Source organism: Frankliniella occidentalis, unplaced genomic scaffold (assembly GCF_000697945.3).
Source record: "Frankliniella occidentalis isolate FOCC.00 unplaced genomic scaffold, Focc_3.1 Scaffold53, whole genome shotgun sequence".
Lineage (NCBI taxonomy): Eukaryota > Metazoa > Arthropoda > Insecta > Thysanoptera > Thripidae > Frankliniella > Frankliniella occidentalis.
In genome coordinates, this window is record NW_026267183.1 from 664,060 (window position 1) to 685,495 (window position 21,436).

General features: G+C 45.4%; 5 protein-coding genes across 9 annotated transcripts in view; 3 read left to right on the top strand and 2 right to left on the bottom strand.

Moving 5' to 3' along the window:
- The window catches only part of LOC113210958 (monocarboxylate transporter 9), a 35,827-nt gene extending 30,336 nt beyond the window's left edge, over window positions 1-5,491 (top strand). For 3 of the 4 annotated variants that reach the window (XM_026429167.2, XM_026429166.2, XM_052267522.1), the window contains 9 exons: window positions 965-1,084; window positions 1,185-1,328; window positions 1,412-1,899; window positions 2,011-2,252; window positions 2,525-2,800; window positions 3,511-3,766; window positions 3,887-4,052; window positions 4,201-4,401; window positions 4,489-5,491. In XM_026429167.2, the coding sequence (XP_026284952.1) occupies window positions 965-1,084; window positions 1,185-1,328; window positions 1,412-1,899; window positions 2,011-2,252; window positions 2,525-2,800; window positions 3,511-3,766; window positions 3,887-4,052; window positions 4,201-4,401; window positions 4,489-4,682 (2,087 nt within the window). In that variant the 3' untranslated portion in view covers window positions 4,683-5,491. The remainder of the gene's footprint in view (window positions 1-964; window positions 1,085-1,184; window positions 1,329-1,411; window positions 1,900-2,010; window positions 2,253-2,524; window positions 2,801-3,510; window positions 3,767-3,886; window positions 4,053-4,200; window positions 4,402-4,488) is intronic. The other variant, XM_026429168.2, reaches the window with a different exon arrangement.
- Window positions 5,492-6,191: 700 nt separating this feature from the next.
- On the bottom strand, window positions 6,192-16,143 carry LOC113210957 (tetratricopeptide repeat protein 14 homolog). Of its 2 annotated transcripts, XM_026429164.2 has the most exons (19): window positions 16,005-16,143; window positions 15,232-15,420; window positions 15,027-15,148; window positions 14,847-14,923; window positions 14,616-14,741; window positions 14,314-14,531; window positions 11,504-11,644; window positions 11,227-11,418; window positions 11,014-11,136; window positions 10,669-10,929; window positions 10,419-10,592; window positions 10,248-10,333; window positions 9,625-9,693; window positions 9,057-9,171; window positions 8,887-8,969; window positions 8,597-8,810; window positions 8,422-8,517; window positions 8,134-8,322; window positions 6,192-8,047 (listed from the first exon to the last, which is right to left on the bottom strand). In XM_026429164.2, the coding sequence occupies exons 2-19, from the start codon at window positions 15,414-15,416 to the stop codon at window positions 6,793-6,795; spliced, it is 3,726 nt and encodes a 1,241-aa protein (XP_026284949.1). In that variant the 5' UTR covers window positions 15,417-15,420; window positions 16,005-16,143; the 3' UTR covers window positions 6,192-6,792. The 2 variants fall into 2 exon arrangements, with proteins under 2 accessions (XP_026284949.1, XP_026284950.1); XM_026429165.2 differs by lacking the exon at window positions 9,625-9,693.
- Window positions 16,144-16,211: 68 nt separating this feature from the next.
- On the top strand, window positions 16,212-17,087 carry LOC113210966 (SOSS complex subunit C homolog). Its single transcript, XM_026429177.2, has 3 exons — window positions 16,212-16,397; window positions 16,633-16,745; window positions 16,830-17,087. Exons 1-3 carry the CDS (start codon window positions 16,367-16,369, stop codon window positions 16,992-16,994), a joined length of 309 nt encoding a protein of 102 aa, XP_026284962.1. The 5' UTR covers window positions 16,212-16,366; the 3' UTR covers window positions 16,995-17,087.
- Window positions 17,088-17,109: 22 nt separating this feature from the next.
- Window positions 17,110-18,065, top strand: LOC113210964 (rRNA N6-adenosine-methyltransferase METTL5). The gene is made up of 2 exons (XM_026429176.2): window positions 17,110-17,403; window positions 17,489-18,065. Exons 1-2 carry the CDS (start codon window positions 17,110-17,112, stop codon window positions 17,855-17,857), a joined length of 663 nt encoding a protein of 220 aa, XP_026284961.1. The 3' UTR covers window positions 17,858-18,065.
- A 2,772-nt stretch (window positions 18,066-20,837) lies between these two features.
- LOC113210927 (uncharacterized) overlaps window positions 20,838-21,436 on the bottom strand; it is a gene marked incomplete at its 5' end in the record, with an annotated part of 16,356 nt that continues 15,757 nt past the window's right edge. The window contains one exon of the mRNA XM_052267465.1: window positions 20,838-21,432. Coding sequence (XP_052123425.1) covers window positions 20,838-21,432 — 595 coding nt within the window. The remainder of the gene's footprint in view (window positions 21,433-21,436) is intronic.

The window sequence follows — 21,436 nt, forward strand, 5'->3', positions numbered from 1 at the left end:
ACTAGCACGACAGATGAGCGGGGACGAGGACGAGACGGCGACCTTATCCACCGAGGGTTACAAGTGGGGAAAGGACTTCACTGAAGAGCCACCCAGCCTGCACTATCCCCCCCCCCCTCCTTCTCACTCCCCACACCTACATTTCGGCCCGCTTGTGCCGCGCGTCGATGTAAATTTAGCTGGGCCGGGGCGGCGCGTCGGCGTCGCGCCCGCTGCACGGCCAGACGCGATGCGTTCCTCGGAGGACGCCTCGCCACGCCACGCCACGCCACGCCTCGCCACGCACCGCCCAGGCGCCCGCCCGCCCCGTGGCACGCGCCGGGCACGTGGGGGGGGGGAGAGACCGGCTTAAATGAGGTGACGATAGGGGGCGTCGATAAACTGCTCGGTCATTTAAAATCTTACAGCGCGTTTTCTTGGCTGTGCAAGTCGATTGCAAATCATCGCACGTCGATGTGAGCTACTCGCCACTCGCCCGGACCTTCCTGCGTCCCTGGCCAGGATATTGTGAGCTACGATTGGGGGGGGGGGGGACCGGCTCAGCAGAGGCGCCGCCGGTGGGCGCCGGGGGCCGGTGTGGGTGGGGGCCGGCCCCGCCCCGCCAAGGACAGGCGGCCCCACCACGATACTAAGCCTCGGTGGGCCAGGCGCGGCCTTGGGTCTTGTCAGCCAGCAGGCGCCCGCCGCCGCCGTCGCCGTGCCTTTTCGGTACTCCGTGAAAATGTATTATGCAAACAAGAATTGCATTACTTTTTGGAGAGACCACGAGTTTCTCTGCTCCGCCCGAGCTGCGGCTCCAGCCAGCCCCAGGCTGGCAGTGACATATTATGACAATAATCTCTGAATTTTCGCCCCTGTCCGCCGCGGACGTAGGTCGCGTCCTTGAGGGTGAACTTCCTGCTCTACGCGACCGGCATCCTCTCCTCGGCGTGGTAAATAATGTGGCTGTTTTCTTATCTTCCAGCTGACGGAGTGACGTACTCGTTCGGCGTGGTGCAGAGGAAGCTGGTGGAACACTTCGAAGCCGGTGAGGGCGCCACCGCCCTCGTCTCAGCCCTCCTGTTCGGCATCACCCTTTGCTCAGGTGGGTCGCCTTTTCCGCGATGACGCACAAAGGCACGATACTACTAGTGTTTGATTGAACTTTCGTGATACATGTTCGTTTTCTCGCTGCCTGCGCACAGGACCCATCGCATCAGCCTTCGTCAACAAATGGGGATGTCGGCCCGTGACCATCGCCGGCGCCATCCTGTCCGGGTTGTGCCTCGCGCTCAGCTTCCTGGCCACCAACATTGCCACGCTCTACCTGACCATCGGCGTGGGCACGGGTCAGTATACAATATGGCTCGGCTTCATCTGGTTCCTCTTCTCGTCAACTTTTGTTTCTGACTGGACTGTCAAACCTTTCCAGGCTTCGGCTTCGGCCTCATCTACCTGCCGGCCATCGTCTCGGTGACGTGCTACTTCGAGAGGTACCGCTCGCTGGCCACCGGCATCGCGGTGGCGGGCTCGGGCCTGGGCACCTTCATCTTTGCGCCCTTCATCACCTACCTGATGAAGGTGTACGGCTCGTGGCAGGGCACGGTGCTGATCCTGGCCGGCCTGGCCCTCAACACGGCCATCATGGGCGCGCTCATGAGGCCGCTGGAGAAGCCCAAGCGGCCGCCGAGCACCGAGCTCAAGGAGCTGCCCAGCGAGAAGTCCGAGCTCAAGATGCTGCTCAACGGCGACCTCTCCAAGGAGGAGCAGGCCAACCAGCTCATGGTGCAGCAGCCGCAGACCGTGGTGCGCTCGGCGCACAACATCCCCACGGCCGTCCAGGACGACCAGTCGGAACCCAGCACCATGCCCCGCAACGTCAAGGTCCTCAGCCTCAACCTGAGCAGCACGCCGCACCCGGTAGGGATTTCCTAAGTATTTCAAGTCCATAGAGGCACAACGTGTACCACCGGGGTGCATCCCGCTTAGTCGACCACACCTCCTTCTAATTACACTTTTGTGACCCCGCAGATACTGTCGTCTGGTCACCACAACCACCACCACCACAACAACCACCACAACAACTACCACCAGCACCACAACCACCAGCACTCGTGGCGGCACAAGGGCGACCGGGACATCGCGCGCTGGGCGCTGTCGCAGCCCACGCTGCAGACCACCACGGGCTCCGTGCAGCACCTGGCCGGCTCTGGCGTCATGTACCGCAAGGACATCTTCTACCGCGGCTCGCTCGTCAACATCCCTCACTACAGGTGAGGATCGAGGCATCCCCGTACTTCAGCCGCTGTCTGACTTGAATATGAGTAATTCGTTTATTTTCCAGTCGGTGTGTGGAAGCTGAAACTCGAGTCCTCGAATACGTATAATTGCCAAAAGTTGTATTTCAGGCTCGACGGCGGCGAGCCAAAGCTAGCTGCCTGCGCGCCGATTGTCTGCTTCCTCCTCTGGCGCCACCGTTCTCCTTTTGTCAAGTGTGTTGTTATGTTGATGTTTTGGCTTCACGATTCTCTCGCCGCCCCTGCAGCCCCAGCGGCACCAGCCCCTCAACCTCCGAGGCGTCCACGGTGCGCGCGTCCTCGGTGCGCGAGCGCTCCGCGAGGGCGGACAGGGAGTTGCCCGCGCAGGGACCCTTCAGCGCGCCGCAGTCCCCGCGCTGGATGCGGTCGCGGCCGCAGAGCGAGGCCGTCCTGGGCGCGGCCAACATGGCCTTTGCCGAGGTGGACGCGTACCTTGCGGCGCGGCTCGCCGAGCGCGGCTGTGTGCCGGTAGACGAGGGGGACGGTCGTGACCCGTTGACGACGTGAGTCTGGGTCGCCTCGAGGGGACTCGGGTATCGGTTCTGGGTTGTGGGTATGTGTTTATTACGTGTCTTCATCATGCCCTTTAGAGCAACCTTCACAGCACGATCGTCTCTTCATGTTTCGCAGTTTTACCTTGTAGTCTCCATATGAGTAGTGGCGAGGCCGGTGGCTGGATAGCGGGGCTGCTGCAGCGCTGGGGAAGTCCCTCCCCCTCGCCTCGGCCGGTCGCTTGCTGAGTGTGCGTAGTGGCAGTCATCCTCGTCTTCTGGATCATTATTTGTACCTCATTAGGGAGCAGCAAAGTTTGCAACTCTTCTGTTCCACTGGGGCTTCAGCCTCGTGCACACTACTAACAAACAGCCCAGGATCATCGATAACGACTGAAGTGGGACGACTGGAGGCGCATGTCTCGTGTGTGTAGTTGCATCCTCTAGCACCTTAACAACTGTTGTTCTAGAGAAACCTGGTGGGAAAGGGCAACATTAGTGACTTACTAACACGGATTTTAAATAGTGTCATCAGTTTTCTAATACTCTGTAATGTGTCAAGTTTCATCCTGGTCTGGTCCATGTAGGGTAGGAAGTCTATGCATGGACTATGTGGGTTGTCTGTTTATCTGGATAAGATTTGTTGCGGATTAACCGATCAACCGATCGTCCCCACAAGACGCAAACTAATCCATTTTTGTTTTCCCCTATCCCTCACGCAGATCCGCTAGCAAGCTTTCTCGGCATACGAGTGTGGAGGGTCTTGGCGGCGCCAAGGGATCATCTCTGGAAGTGGAGAGCCCCGACTCTGATGTCCAGCTCACAGTGTGCGGCTGCATCCCCTGTTCTCCTGAGACCAAAGACACCCTGGCAGAAATGTTAGACATGTCGCTTTTTAAAGACGTCATTTTCCTCCTGTTTGCTGTAAGCAACTTCCTCACATCAATAGGTTTCTACATGCCCTACTCGTACTTACAGGTAAGTCTTAGTAGGAAGTAATTCTTGCCTAGTGACTGAAACTATAATATTCAAGATGTCTTTGAAAAATATTAAAGAACTGTTACGCCGTATATTATTTAATTTTTTGTGTTTTCACAGGCATATGCTGAATCAATCCACATTGATACTGAGTGGGCTAGCGGACTAATTTCAATTGTTGGTATTGCTAATCTGGTTGGACGTCTTGTACTTGGTTACGCTGCTGATAAACCTTGGGTCAACAGACTTCTTGTGTACAATGTCTCACTCTCTGTATCTGGTTTTGGTAAGTACCTATTAAAGAAACAGTTTCAATTTTTTTATTTTAAAATAAATAAATTGGAGATTTACTTCAGCAATTTCTTTATTTACTCTCATTCAAATTTATTGATTTATTTATTGAGTTATTTATTTATTTATTTTATATTTTTCAGCCACAATCTTGGTGGTAGTTTGCCAAGACTACTATTCACTTGCTGTGTATGCTGCAGTTTATGGATTCACTATTGGTGCTTATGTTGGTCTTACATCAGTAATTTTAGTCGACCTCCTTGGCCTTGACAAATTGACAAATGCGTTTGGGCTCTTGCTGCTGTTCCAAGGTGTTGCTTCATTTATGGGGCCACCTATTGGAGGTGAGATATATTAACAATTCATATACATGTAGAAGTATTTATTTATCTTATTTTTGATGCTGGAACAATTATTTTTTTTTGTGACAGGATGGTTGTTTGACATTACCCAGTCATACAAGCCTAGCTTTTGGCTAGCTGGAGTTACACTAGCCCTGAGTGGGTTGATGCTCTTCGTAGTACCTCCAATTCAGAAACGAAAAGCGGCCAGGAGACGACAAAATGGCAAAGTAGTGTCATTACCAGCCTCATCTAATGGAAGTGCTCGACCTCAACCAGTTTGACAAGAATCAACTATGGCCTATGGCTAGATGAACTTTTTATGAAATTTTATCAACTTCTATTGTGATTGACCTTAATTTTTAAACATGAAGTCTACTTTGGGCTATGATGAACAGTATGACAAGTGAACCTTCATAAACTTTTGTGACATGAGAATGACAGTATCAAATTTTTAAAATTGAGGATGCAACACAATATCTCTAACTTATTACTAATGACCACCGCGTCACAGGATCAAACTGAAGATTTCAGGGTGTGCTAAACAATCTCTTAAGAGTGCGCCTGAAAGCACGGTGTGCTATGTTCCTACCTCATTCATGGTAGAATATTGTGATCCTTAGGTTTATCAGGGTAAACATTTCTACCACAAGCTGTAAGAATTAGATTAGATTAGTACCATTCAGTGGGTGCTCCTTATAGATATGTAAGTCGAAATGTGTGCCTGCCATCAGTCATGTTATTACAGGCTGAGGGTGTTGTAGACAGATACACCTCAAACTGTTTCATTGAAAGGGCTATCTAGTCACCTGTTTACGCGAGATGACTCATAGATGCATTTTAATTTATTTTAAATGTTTTATCTTCCTGGACATAACTATGTTTTAGAAAGCTTACCTTTCTCCATGAGTGATATGTGATGCAGCATTTCTTCTGTTAAGTGCAATATGCGGTTTAGATTGTGAATTGTTGAATGACTGTAATTAACTAACGCTGAGGAATATTCTCTCTGTGATAAGTATACTACATTCTTCTATACTCTTTTGATATCTTTTTCTTAATAAATGTGTGTTTCACCTGTCTTAAAATTTTATTAGATGCACTGATTTGCAGCCTTTACGTCCATGCATCAGAAAACTATCCTAAATGTATCTTACATCCATGCCCACTTTTCTTAAGAACAGATAAGTGTGGGACAAAACTAGATAATAACTCTTTGTAACATTTTGGGTTGACTGTGAAGAGTGAAAGTGGTGCTGCCACATGTGGGCAGTGGAAATGGCTTCCTAAGGTGCCATAATAAATCCCACCTCAAAATGTCACATCCAGAAAACTTCCAACAAAGTATAAGTGATTTCTGTTTGGTACTACAATTAATGTTTTGTTAACCAGAAATTTAAGTATTTATTTTTATAAATGGTGTAAATTGTTTGAATGATATTGTGTGATAATGTTACGCACAAAAGCACTGTACCATAGGTTTCAAGAAAGCTTCCTGGCAAAAAGTACCCTTGACATTTCTAAAATGACATCAGGTAATGTGTCATACACTTTGCTTGCTACACAAGACCTTCTATAATAAGTATTTGAACACTATGTGATCGTATTGAGGTAGGCATAGCTGAGTAGGTACAAAGCTAGATATAACGTCTATTCGATGATGATTCTGTAAATACTTGTGTGCTTCACTGCATTCCCACTGTGTGGGGTCGCAGTGATCTGAACTGTTTGACCAATATATATATATACATATGTGTATAAGATTTGAAAAGGCATCAAGTTACTGAAAGGTATGGTTTTTAAGTTCCTTTATTACTATCAGAGTACAGAGGAAGTTCAAGTTCCCTAAATCTATACCTTCGTCACTCACATTAAATGCTGGTTTCTTAAACAAATACACTTACATTGAGTTTCAATGCAGTCAAGTCACAGTGATTGCAATAAAGCTCTACCTTCTACACCCACAATTTCTTTGAATTGCCATAAAATAAGACAAACTGTGCCTAGTTTCTAAATTATACACATCAACATAGTTAAATTCATTGGCGGAGACATCCCACAGAGGATATGTTAAAAATTAGTTGAAATCCCAAAATGTACTAATACTGTTCATTTAGAAAATGAATAGACAGATTTCCAAGACCCACACAGCACTGGACCACTATTCTTCCATCAAATGTAAAAAGGAACACAAGCATTGAAATAAAGTGAAAACATACAAACAAATGTGCTAAAATAAAAAAAAAGATGACAAAAGAGATTTGATAGACATGAAAGAGCCCTGTACTAAATACAGTACAGAGTACATTTGAAAAACTATGCATAGACTAAGTTTTTTTTTTCTTTTAATGGAACTAGTTTTGACCTAAGATTAAAATAAGGGAAAGGGTAACCTCATTGCCAAGTCTTAGTGGCAGACTTTCTATCCTTCAGTTCTTTGGACGCCTTCACTTTGCTGAAGAATTTGTCCATGTCTTCCACCTCTTCTGGGTTGTCCTCCGACTCCTTCTCCTTGTCGGCCCATTTACCTTCATTCTTCCAGTGGTTGCCGCGGAAGTTCTCGTCGGGAGAGGCTCCCTGGCGACTCTGGTAGTCGTCATCATCCCTCTCTTCTCCCTCGCTCAGCGGTTCATTTCTCCTGGGAGTCTTGCTCCTGTCCGGGTCATCTTTGCTACCGCTCTCCTCAATGTACTTGTTGATCCTGTCCTTCTCGGCGTTCACCTTCCGCATGGGGTCATCCTCGTAGCTGCTGGCCCGGTCGGCGCTGTCCCTGTCGCGAGAGGACCTCCGCCTGTCGTAGCTGCGGTAGTTGTCGCGGTTGTTGTAGCCGGGCTTGAAGTTGTTGAACCTGCCTCTGCCTCGGCCCCTGGGGATGAAGCCTCGCCCTCTGTAGTTCTGGAACCTGGGGTTGTAGCCGCGGCCGCGACCCCTCTGGAAGTTGCCTCTCGGGTTCTTGTAGTTCTGGAACCTGGGCTTGTAGTAGGTGCCACGCTGCCTGGGGAAGCGGCCCTGGTACTTGCCGTGGTAGTCGCGGCGCCGGTCGGGAGAGCGGCTGCGGCGGTAGTCCCTGGAGCGAGAGCGGCTGCGGTCGTACGAGCGGCTGCGCGAGTAGTACGAGCGCCTGTCGTGCGAGCGGCTGCGAGAGCGCGACGCAGAGCTGCGGTAGTCCTTGTACGACCGCGACCGCGAGCGGTAACGCTCCCTGTCGGGTGAGCCAGGCTTCTTGCCGGCCGGCGAGCCCTTCTTGTAGGAGGCGGCCGAGCGCGAGCTGGACGCGCTGGAGCCGCGGCTGTACTTGCGCCCGCGGGACCGGCTGCGCGACCGGCTGCTCGAGGACCTCGAGCGCGACCGCATCTTCTTCTCCTTCTTCATGGGCGGCTTGGCGGAGTCGGACGAGCGGCTGCGGCTCCGGCTGCGGGACTGGTGCCTCAGGTTCCTGCGCCCGCGCTCCATGATGGCCTCCTTTGAGGGAATGTCGGGAGAGTCGTCGCGGTTCTTGTCGTCCATCTTGCCCCTCTTGTCCATGCCGAAAGAGCGCCGCTTCTTGCTGAACTCCTCTTCGCCCTTCGAGTCGTTCTTGTACTGAGGCTCATCACCGTCGTCCCAGTGCTCCTTGCTCGTGTCCATTTTGCTTTCCTTTTTCTTCAACCTGAAACAACAGAACACAAGAGGGTTAGGGCAACATACAACAATAATGCTTACATGAGAAAGGTGATATTCAACAAGGATACTCACGATGAGCCCACAGATGGTATTTGCATTTTCCAACCAGACATCATAGGTCTTTGTGGTGATGGTGACCTGTCGCGAAGGTGCATGTCATCATCATCGTCATCCATTTTATCATCCAGAATTCTGCTTGCTTTAGGCGATGACTTGGATTTGTCTTTGGACTTCTCTGCAGATTTGGAACCAGTGCTGTGCCTAAAAAATTAAGAAAAGGTTAGCAAATTGCCTATTTGATGGAAATTATTTTTCAAAAAAAAAAAATTTTAAAAAATGAAGATAAAAACATGACATTACCTCTTGGAAAGACCTGTGTTCTCAACCTTTGCATAGTAAGCAGTCAGCTTGGACTCAAGATCATCAAGTCCTTTGAGGCCATCAAGATTCAGCAATCTAAAATTAAAAATCAAATCAGTTAGTTAACCTTTTGCTTGACAAGATCAGACGTGATAATGAAAATCTGAAAGCACACCTTAAAGTATTCTTTTCAGCAGAGCCTGGTTCTCGAGAAGCAGGTTCTTTAGCTGGTCCACCATACAAGAACTCTTCCTCAGCTTCAACTCTTCTCTGGAGCATTGCATCCACTTCACGCCTCCTCACATCAATTTCAGTATCACTGAACTTATCACCATCTTTATCACCAGAGCGACTCTTTCTATGCTTCTTGTCTTTCTTCTTTTTCTTGCCTGAAAATGGTCGAAATTAGTAAAAATGACATTGGACAAGAGGCATTAAGCAAGTTGAAGCTTCAACACCACTTACTCTTTTCCTTGTCGTGAGATTTCTTTTCTTTCTTCTTCTTTTTCTTTGAAGCCTTATCATCCATGGTCTTCTTCTCCTTTTTCCTGTGATAAAATAAGGAATTTAATACCAAACTCAGAAAATCTACTTCTCCAGCGTCAACCAATCTTCAACATAAATTGTACACCCACCAGCGAGCAGTTTCTTCCAAGAATTTGCGAACCTTGTCTTCATAATCACCATCCCCTTTGGTTTGTTCAATGAAGGAGCGTACCTTCTGCTCATAATCGGACTCTTTCTGTTGGGCTGAAATAATCAATATGTTAAAAACACAATTCAACCAACCAACGTATTAAGACTAAGAGTGAGGTACAAAATTGAAAATTAGGGGAAAACCACTAACAGTTTAGTTTGTAAAGGTAGTTATAACTTGCAACTGCCATGCTTGACTGGCTTAGAACAATTGATACATGCACAACGAAAGGACTCTTTGACTCTCAAAATGAAATAGAGACTGCTAGGCCAAGGCCCACTTCCACCCACAATACACATGTAATATAAGTAACCCTTCTGACCAACTAACATGCAACTAAGAAGTCCAGACAGATTGATCATGAGAACACACAGTAAAGTTAATCTGGTTCCATTAAATTTAGGTACAAGGACTACATATATGCTAAAAATGAATTGGTAGGCACAAAAGCCATGAAACGGAGCAAGTCCTATATGCCAGATAAAAATGCACCCTATGCAACTCACCAGTAGGATAATATGGATATGCTGATAGTTGTGGTGCATTATACTGAGGCATCTTCTGGCTCATAGAACCTGTGTTTAGCAACAAAAAAAGCCAGAGGTGTTAAAGATGGAATAGCCACACTAAAAATGGTCTAAGAAACAAAGACAGCTTTGGTTAGATTTCTAATCTAGGAATTTTCAAACACCAAAGATAACAAGCAACTAATGATTAAGCTAATGACAAATAACATTAAATGACACTTGAGCACATAATTGGATTTATCAACAGAGTACTGTAGGCACATGAAAAAGGGGATGATAAATTATTCTTAGAAACAGAGCACAAGTCTTGGGTTGAGAAAAAGCTAACTCAAGGAAGCAGTGACATGACATGCTTGCCTACAATGCTTCATGCTTGCCTGCAATGCTTTTAAGTATGTGCTCAGGATTAAACTGTCCTTGGTGCCCATGGCCAAAATTTAACTAATACATGCAATGAAATACATTTTATGTAAATGATGTCAAGGTTTAAGGCAACCAAACTACAATGTCATGCTTTGGAAATCAAATTCGCCAGCCACATGAATTTTTAATTGCAAATACGACCTGGGGACAAAGTAAAATCTATGGGAACATAAACTTACCATCTGCCTCAGGGTTGTCCATCATAGCCATTCGTTTGCTGAATGGAGACAAAGACTTGTCCCTACCATCCTTGCTTTTGCTCTTGCTGCAATAAGACACAAGTGTTTTAGTACCAAATTGTAGAGAAATTAGGGATTCAGAAGTAGTATCACTGTGTGTGTGTTACAAACCTCTTCCTTCTCTTCTTGCGGTCTTTCCGCGAATGTGAACGGGAGCGAGATGATCCTGAGTGGGAAGATCCAGAACTAGAGCTCGAGGATGATGAAGAGGAAGAGGAACTCCTGGAGCTGTCACTTGAAGATGAGCTGCTGCTAGAGCTTGACCGATGACGCCGCTTACGAGACCTGTAGGTTAATTTCAGCATCAGTAGACAATAAAAAACCTAGCCCTTAATAGAAGAACAGAACACCAAATACTTACTTGCGATCTTTCTTTTTCTTAGACTTGCGCTTGTGCTTATCCTTGTCCTCTTCTTCCTCCTGATCAACCTTCAGCAGTTGTTTCAGGGTCTCCTTCATTTCAAGGGATTTGGTTGGAGTGATGCCTGGGAGTCCTGACACATCAGTCATCTTCTTTTTGATGAACTGGATGGAGTTGGTGGCTTCTTCATGGTAGGGCATAATTGAAAGGCACTTCTCATAAGAGTTCATGGCCTCATCCAACTTGTTGTCATCTTCATAGCTGAAAAATAATTATACATGTTACACACCAGCTTTGCCTACGTCCTGGAATTGTCATGGCGGAGCAATGAGAACATCTACACACCTCCTTCCAAGAGCCACCAATGTTTCCCCCATGTACTTGCGGGCATTTTGGTGATTAGGGTTTAGTTTTAAAGAGGCCTCGAAGTCTTCAATCGCCTTGCTGAAGCTGCCACTGTTTGCATATCTAAGTGGGAAAGAAACACAAGACAACTTTAGAAAATGATATACATTGATTGAAACAAACAATCTAACACACAAAAAAAAGATGTCTTACAATGCCCCACGAGCAACCAGGCCCTCTATATTACGTGGATCAATGTTCAGAGCCTTGTTGAGACACTGGAAGGCTTCGGTGTGTCTGCCAGCTTTGAAGTGTTCTATACCATCAGCGACGCTGCGGAAGGCCCACTTCCCTGCTTGAACTTGCCGCAGTTCAGAAGCATACTCCGGCTCAGGAAAACGAGCCCTGTAAAATCAAGAAGTTGGTTGTAGATTGAACAAGTTATTGGACGTAAAGAGTAATTCAGTAACAAGTAACAACCACACCGTACCTTAGGCCGCCAATGTGAGAGTAATTCTTGTTTTGAAGACCCATTGAAGTAGCCAAATAAGTCGTGCTACCAGGATTGTTGAAAGCAACATTGCTTTTCAACAGGGCATCGTATGACTCATTGTGGTGATCATGAATCTGCCTGGATAATCAAATCGCCCAAATCAAAATATTAGATAACAGATATTTCATTGATTAAAAGAGCCTCAAGAGAGGAGATCTGAAATTTGATACTAGGGTACATTGACATTTTTCCCCCGTAAATGTAGCTTCTCAAAGCTCAAAACATGCCGTCGGAATAAATTATTCACTGACAGCGCACAAACATCAGCTGATGCATTGTGTTTTAAATACATGCAAATAAAATTGCTCTAGGTTACTATAAAAATAAAATTAAAAGCTTACACAAAACTTGCTTTAGCTTGGCTTATATTAGGGACAGTGGATGTAATCCAACAGATAAATGATTCTTTAGAATGAGTAACAATGCTTCATAAAAACTTGGGTTTGGATCACAGTACACAATATATACCCAGCAAGAACAAGTAACATTAACCAAAGGAACCTGATCATAGCAGGAAACAAAACAGGCAAGTTTGATATGAAGATATTAAGTTCTAAACTAAAACATATACACTGTAACAGCACAAATATTGTGCAACTTCACTGGCAAAACCCTGAAACGTAAAACTTAAGACATATTGCACTGTAAGGTGTGGTAGGTGTTAGTACACAACTGAGATAAAAACTAATCTCAATGATTGCCACAAATTAATTAAATGAGTGGAACCGAGGATTGAAATAAAATTCCCTCCAAGTATTATTACCTTTGAACAGGGACAAAATGTCCAGACAATCAAGGGAGATCTCCCCAACGACTGTTCAAGAAATCAAGACAATGTGCAACCTGAATACATACCTTCCGGTCTACCAACAGTTATATAATAACGCCATCAGATATATTTTTCCAGATTTATCAACACATGTCTGGATATCATCTGCCTCCATAAAAATAACAACAATCCAGGGAAGACATCAAAAATAAATGTGTAGGACTGTAACGGCTTTCTGAATAACCCTTCTTTGTTTTATTTTGAGCCATGCAGTTGCAGAGAAGTCTAGCTTCAATGGAGAGATTTTTTTAGCATAATGGCACACATCAACTCCATGCCACTAGACGGAACTGCTTCATAATTGGCAAAAACGTCATATAGGCAAGGGCCTCTATCACTCACTCAAATATTTATTGGACGCACTGTGGGAAAAGCATCCAAGCATTAGTACAGAGAAGTGATAGTAGATCAACACCACTCAGTGACGGAGAACATCTGCTATTTTCTGAAAAAAACGTGGACAAAATGGAGGAGAAACGACGCCATCTTTCAGTCCAAGCCATTTGTGTGATGGTGTACAAGCTCCATAGACAGTTCTCTTCCAATAAATATCTTCATTGACATATGTAGTTTGCACATTATGGTTCTTGATTTGGAAGGAGCAATTAGATGGCATAATATAATGCTGCTTGAGCATAATAATTCTTGAAAATGTTGGGACAAGTAGAATACTATTGTAACATTGATCTCAATTGTAACAATACCACTGACATCCAGAAAAGAGAAACACTAGTATATACTTGTGCACACGCAAGATCAGACATTTCAGATACAAAAATAAAAAAGTAATTATAGAACTATATAATTCATACAATACATGTGTATTGTGTATTTTTCTAAAAAAATGTTTTTGAGCAGGCACCTTATTTAACCAGGCCTGGTAGAGTTAGCCAAATGAATAGCTGTAGTGTAGAAGACAATAGCAACATGTTGCCAAGCTAAAAAATATTGTTAAGGCACTAAATATGGTATCAAATGACTGCTGAACAAGATGGTCCAAAGGCAGGACAACAACAGCAAAATGGAGTAGCCTCAGTTAACTGCCCAAAAGTACTGGGAAAGTGCAATAGTCCACTGACCGTTTGACACTGAACACTTAAGAGGCCATACAGAACAACACTTCATTTAAACTACTCCTAACAGCCATAATAGAAAAATTAGGTGCTCCAGAAAATGGACTTTAAATGTCATCTAGCAATGTGTGACTTTGATGAAAATATGCACTTAAACAATAACTTTATATAACATAAGTTGCCTTACCTTCAATAATAACTCTTTTTTTGTCTAACACTCCTTTTTCACTGTAAATGTGCTTTAAGTAGAATTGGTAATAGGGCTTGATGCACTGTGGTTGGTGCATGCACAAGCAATAGGTTTCATATCAGCCATGGATGATGGTGTCCCTTGTAATAACATGACTGGATATTGAATGCCCTCTCACAATGGAGTATATCAAGCAACAGCTTTAGTACTTAGGCTTCATTGCATTGTGTGCTCATCTATCTCTTATAGAGATCTTATTATCCACACTACACCAATATGGTAGGAAAATGTTGGTTTATAAGTTTTTCATACTTGCTGTAAAACAACATTGTAATTCTAACAAAATTCAAACACATGATTTTTTTTTTCCAGAGATACGTTTAAAAAATTTAAGAAATTACTAATAAAAATTGAGATATAAGCAACCAAAGATTTAGGAATTTTAATGCATTAGGGACTGAACACCAAGCATTTCAAAAAATCAACTAAATTCAACTGTGAGTCACCCTGGAAAGAGATATACAACCTAGCCAAGTTGACAGTCTTATGTCAAATGTGAGTTCTCAAATGATAAAATGTGAGTTGTTCTCAAATGGGACACATACAATTAATCCTTTTTTCAGCAAAGGCCTGTGGAAATGAAGAGAGAACTTACCTAAAGACATCAGGGAAATCTTCAGTGAAGGTAAGACCAAGTCTTGAGTGCTGATCTGAACCAGGAGGCAGCATTGTCCCCTTCATGCCAAGGACAAGCTTGTCTGCCTCAGGCACCACCTCGATAACTTCACAGCAAACAGCGTCATTCAGCAAGTATGTGCGCGACACCTTTTTCTTGTCAACTGCTGGGATGAGGTTTATCACTGGACAAAATGCCTGGAACCCAAATTATGGTGATTTAGGAATAAAATTCAAGCAAAGTGAAAAGAAATACAATACAATTAGTACACAAAAACCAACCTTAATTTGAAGATCACCAACAAATCGTATTCTGTCTCCATCTTCGATGCTAAGGACTTTCACCATGAGGCCATTTGCAGTCTTGGATAAGATGGTTCCAATGACGACATTGCCTAATTTACAGTTCTGAAGGGGAAACAGACAAAAATGGTAAGAGCCAATCCAAATTGTGCAACTTGTGCAATATGATAAGTTCTCAGGGACAGTTATAAAACCAAGTCAAATTATTACCTGAAAGAAGTGGCGAACTCTGCTTGTTCGATCCAGGGAAAGGAAAGTTTCAAAAGGAGGCAAGGCAGCATAGCAATCTATAAAAGAAAAAGTTAGATTAACAAGAGCTAGGACACGCCTACACATGAGACATTTTTCGAAATTTTAAAAAAAAATAGAGAATTAAATATGTCAGTGTACCTTCTTCTCCAGGCAATTTACGTGCTTCAGAATGACCCTCTGTAAACGACAAGTCGAATAGAGAGTTGGCATTTCTAACGATGAATTGTTGGACTTTCAGTCGTTTGCCTCTATCCTGGAAGCTAGAAGATAAAAGTTTAAGTTAGCTCAAAGATGATTAGAAAAATAAGGACATTACATTCAGTGAATTAAATTAACTTCTTACTTTAGAGTTTTCTGGCGCTGCTGGAAAGAATTGAAGTCAGACTTTATGGCCATGTTTTGAAGGTCGACTTCTCCACGTTCCCCCTCCCATATCTTCTGGAGTTGAGGACCATGGAAGTTGATGGTTTGACCCACCAACTCCGAGCTGAGGGGGGCATCAATCATTGTGCTGACCCAGTGGGTCATCTACCTGCATAACAAACAAATAACACATTAGTAGACAAAAGCCAGACCAATGAGAACATACTTCGTCCCCACATCTTACAGTAATAGTTATACAAGTTGTAAGGAAACAAGGAATACATGAGAACTAAATCACGCAAAACCCGACTTGCCAACAAACTTTCGGGACTACAAAGTATTTTCCACAAAAGTAGAGGCCACAGTCACACCGGTGCGGGTGAGCGTCATGCCCTACCCAAGCAGGCGTTGCCCCCGGTTAAGAACAATGACCATTCGGCCTTGGGCTTGAGCGTAGGTTACAGTGGACACAGCAGTACAAAAAGAAACAGACATAAAATAAATGTCTCACATAGACCGGAGTAAAGTGCAAAGCTCATTCACTGAAATGTTGAAAAAGAATTCCGGTAAATAGTACTGAAGATAAGCAGATACTGAAAATGGCTACCGCTAGCCTAGACGGGAAGTGAGGCGTGCGTCGCATACGCGCCTCTTCGCTCGCAGAATTAGGGCGTAAGGGGCGTGAGCTGACAGCAACTTAACCCAAATGCACACACAGGGGTCACTTAGGAATACATTGAGAGTGCAAATTACCCCAATTTCGCGAAAACAGTCCGGTGAAATTAGAATGACGAAACAGGCACGCCGAGAAGAACAATGTCCGCTGTCGTCATGCGCTTCAGCGATAAAGCCGAAGGCGACCGAAGCAAAAGAGCCGAAGCCGCGGGACGCGTGCGATGTTGTCGGGTTTCTGCTTGGAAAATGATCGCTAGGTGGCGCTCGAGCTGCGCTGTTGCCAGATAGATGTGTGTTGTGCTGGGGATCTCTTTACATTCTGCTGGAGTCTTGGGAATGTTAAAGTTTGGACTCTTGTACTGATGCTGTTTTTTTCCTGCCCAATTCTAGGTCGTAATTTGATTCTAGACATGCTGTAAAACCACGCCTTGTTTCGTGTCATGGCTTTTCAACCACCGAATTCTCGTCAAGGTAAGATTCGTATGTACAGCTATCTTTAACCTAAAAATCGGCCTGCACACTTGTGGGTTATGGACCACTGTCAGTGAATAACATAAACAATTTTTTAAATTGGATCGTTCGATTTGATTATTATCCATATTTTCTATTTACGCAGTTTAAATTTGTATTTTCTTATAAAACTTTTATATTGCACTGTTATTGGTTTCATGATTCTGTTTCTAAAAAAATATCTTATTTATTAAAGACGTACAAAACCGCAAAATTCTTGAAGACCTACTTCTGAAGAAGCAAATGCTTTTAAAGCAAGGTGTAGTCCCAACTCTTAGTCCTACAGCAATCAATGCTCCTGTTATGCCAGTAAGTATTTTTTTGGTCTCAATCAATTGTTGTTATCTAGGTATGTATTGGGATAGCAAAATTATATATTTTCTATTATTACAGCAACCTCCATCTATGACCCCAGAGCAACAGCAAATGAGTATTATGCAAAGGAATGCTCAAAACCTTGTGGCCAATTCTAATACCTTTTACATTACTACTGATTCCACTTTTGGAAACCATATCTTACCTGTTATCCCTCGTGTAGATAGTGCCCATCCAAAATAAGGCCAATTTGCGTGGTGTAACCTTTAACGAACTGTTTTTTACCTCTTGGCCTGTTAAACTTAAAAACCCCTTTTAAACTTAAAAACCTTTATATTTTAATTTATAGTGCTCAAATATGGCATGTATCAAGCGGAAACATTTGGAGCAGTACCTGGAGGATATAGAGGTGTTTGAGAATCCTAAAGTGGAATTGGAGCAGTATCCAACAAAACCTCATATAGCTTCCCACATGCTGTACACAATGCAAGCATCCTATGGAGATGTGGAGAATAAACTAATTGCAGACCTGGGTTGTGGGTGTGGTGCACTCTCCCTTGGTGCAGCAATGCTTGGTGCTGGTACTGTTGTAGGATATGATGTGGACCCGGATGCTCTGGAAATTTGGAATGCTAACTGTGCAGAAATGGAGGTATGTCAAACAGACTAACTATTTAATTAATGTTACTAATACATATATATATCTCGATTTTAATATGCAAATTTTAATTTTTCAGATAACAACCTGTCAAGCTGTTTTGTGTGATTTGACACAAGGGTTTCCTTCCTATTCATTTCCAAAGCAGTTTGATACTGTAATAATGAATCCTCCATTTGGAACTAAAAGAAAGGGTATTGACATGGAATTTCTCCAGATGGCTCTGCACATGGCAAGTACAGCTGTGTATTCCCTGCACAAAACATCTACCCGGGATCACGTTCTGTCCAAAGCAGAAAAGTGGGGTGCCAAAGGTGAAGTTTTGGCCGAACTTAGGTATGATCTGCCAGCCTCCTACCGATTCCACAAGAAACAAACTGTTGATATAGAGGTGGACTTCATTAGGTTTTCTTTCCCAAAAACGAAATGTGAGAAAGTTAAGAGCTGAATATCACTATCTATGTGTGAGTGGGCCAACGGAAAATTTAGTGTGAGTTTAGAGCTTTAAGTGATTTTGTTGTGGTGTGTAAAATGGAATATGTGCATTTGTGGTGTTTTCAAAACATTTTATTTATATTGTGTTCCTAGAACCACTGGATTTCTCTATGCTATACGGGGCAAACCTTATTTTTATACAATAAATGTCTCAGCCTCTCCCTGCGATCTTCACATTATTTCCTCTGCTGAAGACCAGGATCTAAACCGAACCCTAGAGCACATAAGAAAATCTATATTCTCATCGTCAATCGGCTTATAACTGGAACGTTAATCGGCTATCTTTATCAAAACTGGCAACTTTTACCTTCGGGTAGAGACAGACCACAAGGGACTGTCTAAAAAGACTAATCGCAGCAGCAGCCATGCTAACTTATGTTAGCTAGAGTATCCCACATAAAGGCTAGCTATCTATCTATCCGCTAATTGGATAACCGCCTTAGCTAGGCAAACAGCTCCAGCCATCTAAACTGTAGTATGCCAGCGAAGTCATTCTCCTGCGTGCCCCGTGAGCCGCTGCCTGCACCGCGCCGCACGGCTGTCGGATGGGTTGCCTATGGTCCGCGCGGCAGGCGCTCACCCGGCCGGGCCCCGCCTGCCCCGCCTCTGCCTACGCACTCGCCAGCGCGACGCGACGCTCCCCGGCGCCGATGGGTCCGATGGGATGCGACGAGGACAGTGGTGCAGGACGCCGAGACCCTGCCCGGTCGGCCAGGGTGCCCCACGCTGCGGAGGAGCAGCAGCAGCAGCAGGAGTGGCACGCCGCCGCCGCCGCGCTGCGCAGGAGCCCGCAAGGCCGCGCAAGGCCGACCACTGACATTTGTGACATCGCATCGCCCATCCCACATCCCTGGGCGGATCGCGCAGCGCCGCACACCGCAGGGCTTTCCCTTTACTCGTTTTTTGGGGGGTCGTTTTTGTTTATTATTCTTTCTTTTTTTTGCGTCCCGGTCGTTGGGGTCTCGCCCCCCGCCGCCTTTTTGGCTCGTGGGCGGAGTCACGACCCTCGAGAGGGAATTCCCATCAAATCTCCCCTACCGTCGTATCGCGTAATACCACTATTGTTGTTAGAGGGTTCTGCACCCATTACGTCATTGTTAGGGTATGGGGGTGGGTGTATGGCAGTTCATTCGAACTCAGCTGACTAAAGATTTATCTTCCACTATCAGCCCTCAACTCAGAGGACGGAGTGAGAGAAGTGCCCCACCGACCCCTTAATCTGATGGAGGTTTTTCTCATCCCATTTCGATCTGTCGATCTAGCCATGCACAAGTTTGATTTCGGGTATTTTTAATTCCTCGGCTTTTACCGAATGTGCTTTACCGCTCCCCAGTGTATAACCTGCCCCACATTCCTTTTGCATGGCCACGGGGCGTGATCCGTTTGTAAAAGAAACAAAACAAATGTTCGTGCGTGCTAAATCAGCCTTTAACCGCTGACCACATTAAGGCGGATCACTGTTCGGCATCCGTTGTCTAAAACAAAACCATAGCACACCTCGCCCGCCGGAATAGAGCAATAAATTCATGGGATGGGTCCGAGCCGCCCGGGCCGCGTGCGTGGATCGCCCGCCCGGACCACGACCTCCTAGACCAACCCGGACCAAAAGTCTAGGAGATTCTCCCGGGCCCCAAGGTCGCGCTTGACGCCTGTTAGTTCCTGTTCTTCTTCATTTTGGCATCGCGGAGGCACTCCGGGTCAGGCAAAAGTAATCGTCTCGGGATAAATATAAGGTGTTTGTGTCATCTGCTGCTCTAGGAGGACAGCCTTGTGCCATCGCGGGCCGCTGGCCCGGTGCCCATCGTCCTGGCGGCAGGACTTTATTGAGTAGCTAGCCATCTCACTCTTCTATATTTTTTTTATCCTCCCGAATGGGCAGCTGGGATGTTCTAGGCCTAGGCTACCTCTACTGCTCTTATTTTATCTAGTCTTGTTGGGCAGTGGGACATAAATCCCAGCTGCCCTTTCAACCTCTCTCGCGCATTTCAAACTATCCAGAACTACTTTTTTCCCCCTCTCTGAGACTTAGTGTCATTTAATTAAACTAGCGATTTGGCTGCCGGATACTATAGAGGATGAAACTCTGAGAACCCGAGTTACGTTACCTATTGCCCTGATGGTGTTTGAGGCCACACGAATGACATCATTGGCGGGTGTGGTCTACTTAGACGCGCCTGCAGTTTATTCTAGATCATTTAAATGGATCAGGTTTTTTTTGTTTTGTTTTTTTGGAATATGAATGGCGTTTGATAAAGACAACTCAAAAGGTATCATTGAAAAGACATTTATTCAAAGATATAAGAATACAGATTAGACAGGGCATGAAGGTCCTTATGATACAATAGCAGTTCTAGTGTGGCTAAACCACGGTAAACTCGACATATTCCGTTCAGGTGGTCGATATACGGACCATAATGAAACGGCTTCTTCTATGGTAAATTAGTCTATTTCCATAGGAAACATAAAGACATCACAAGTCAGTCAGCATTCAGCCGCATTTACAGTCGACAGATATACAAACATGAATAATGGGTAACTACAGTATGACTGGGGCCCTCAAAAGAGGCCGAAGGTCGAAGTACGTCGTACTATTTATAATCTTTTTCATCGAAAGAGATAAAAATGTCGAAAAAAATCACATTGGAAAACTTAATATAAGTTAAGACAGTTAAGTTGCGTCCGACGTTTGCTTGTCATTACACTCGCAGTCGTATGTCTGTGTCAATCGTTTTTACGATCACAAGTTTAATAATTGTGCTACATTCTCACCGCACATTTGGTCGGCTGGTCGATGAGCTATGGTTTCTTTCTTTATGCGATCCTATGTCCGTCGCGATGAGAAAGAGTGGACGGGTCCTTTGTTGGTCTCCGGTCGAGTCGTGCGTCGCGTTGCGTTCGTGCAAATAAGAGGAGCCTTATTCGCATAAAGTCTTTTACTGGGCGAGGAGATCCTTGCTGGCGCTCCTGGGCTTGAGCCTCGCGCCGAAGTCCTTGCTGCTGTCGGCCTCGACGATCTGCTCATCGTCGATGGGCTGCAGGGCCTGCAGCTGGGCGGGCTCCTCCTGCTGGACGACCTGCTTCACCACCTTGACGACGCGGCGGGAGGACTGCTTCCTCGGGATCAGCACCACGTCCTCACTGGACGACTGGCTGCTGCTGCTACTGCTGCTGCTGCTGCTGAACTCCGACACAGTGCTCTGCGGGGTGGTGGATATGATCTGCGAGGAGATGACCCTCCTCGAGTTGGTCTTGGGGCTGAAGGCGACCTTGGTCTCGATGACCTGGCTGTGTGGCACCAGGACTTCCTCTTCGATGATGCGCTGCGTCTTCAACGGCAGCAGCACCACCTTGGTCTCCTTCTCGGTCTTGTACTGCTCGGCGGCCGACTCGTCGATCACCTGCTGGCTGAGGATGCCGCTCGACTGCTGGCTGCTCTTCCTCCTGAAGAGGGACTCGGACTGCTGCTGCGAGGCGCCGCTCTGCGAGTCCTGCACACCGTTTCCGCCCTCAATGCTGACGTCCTGCTGACTGA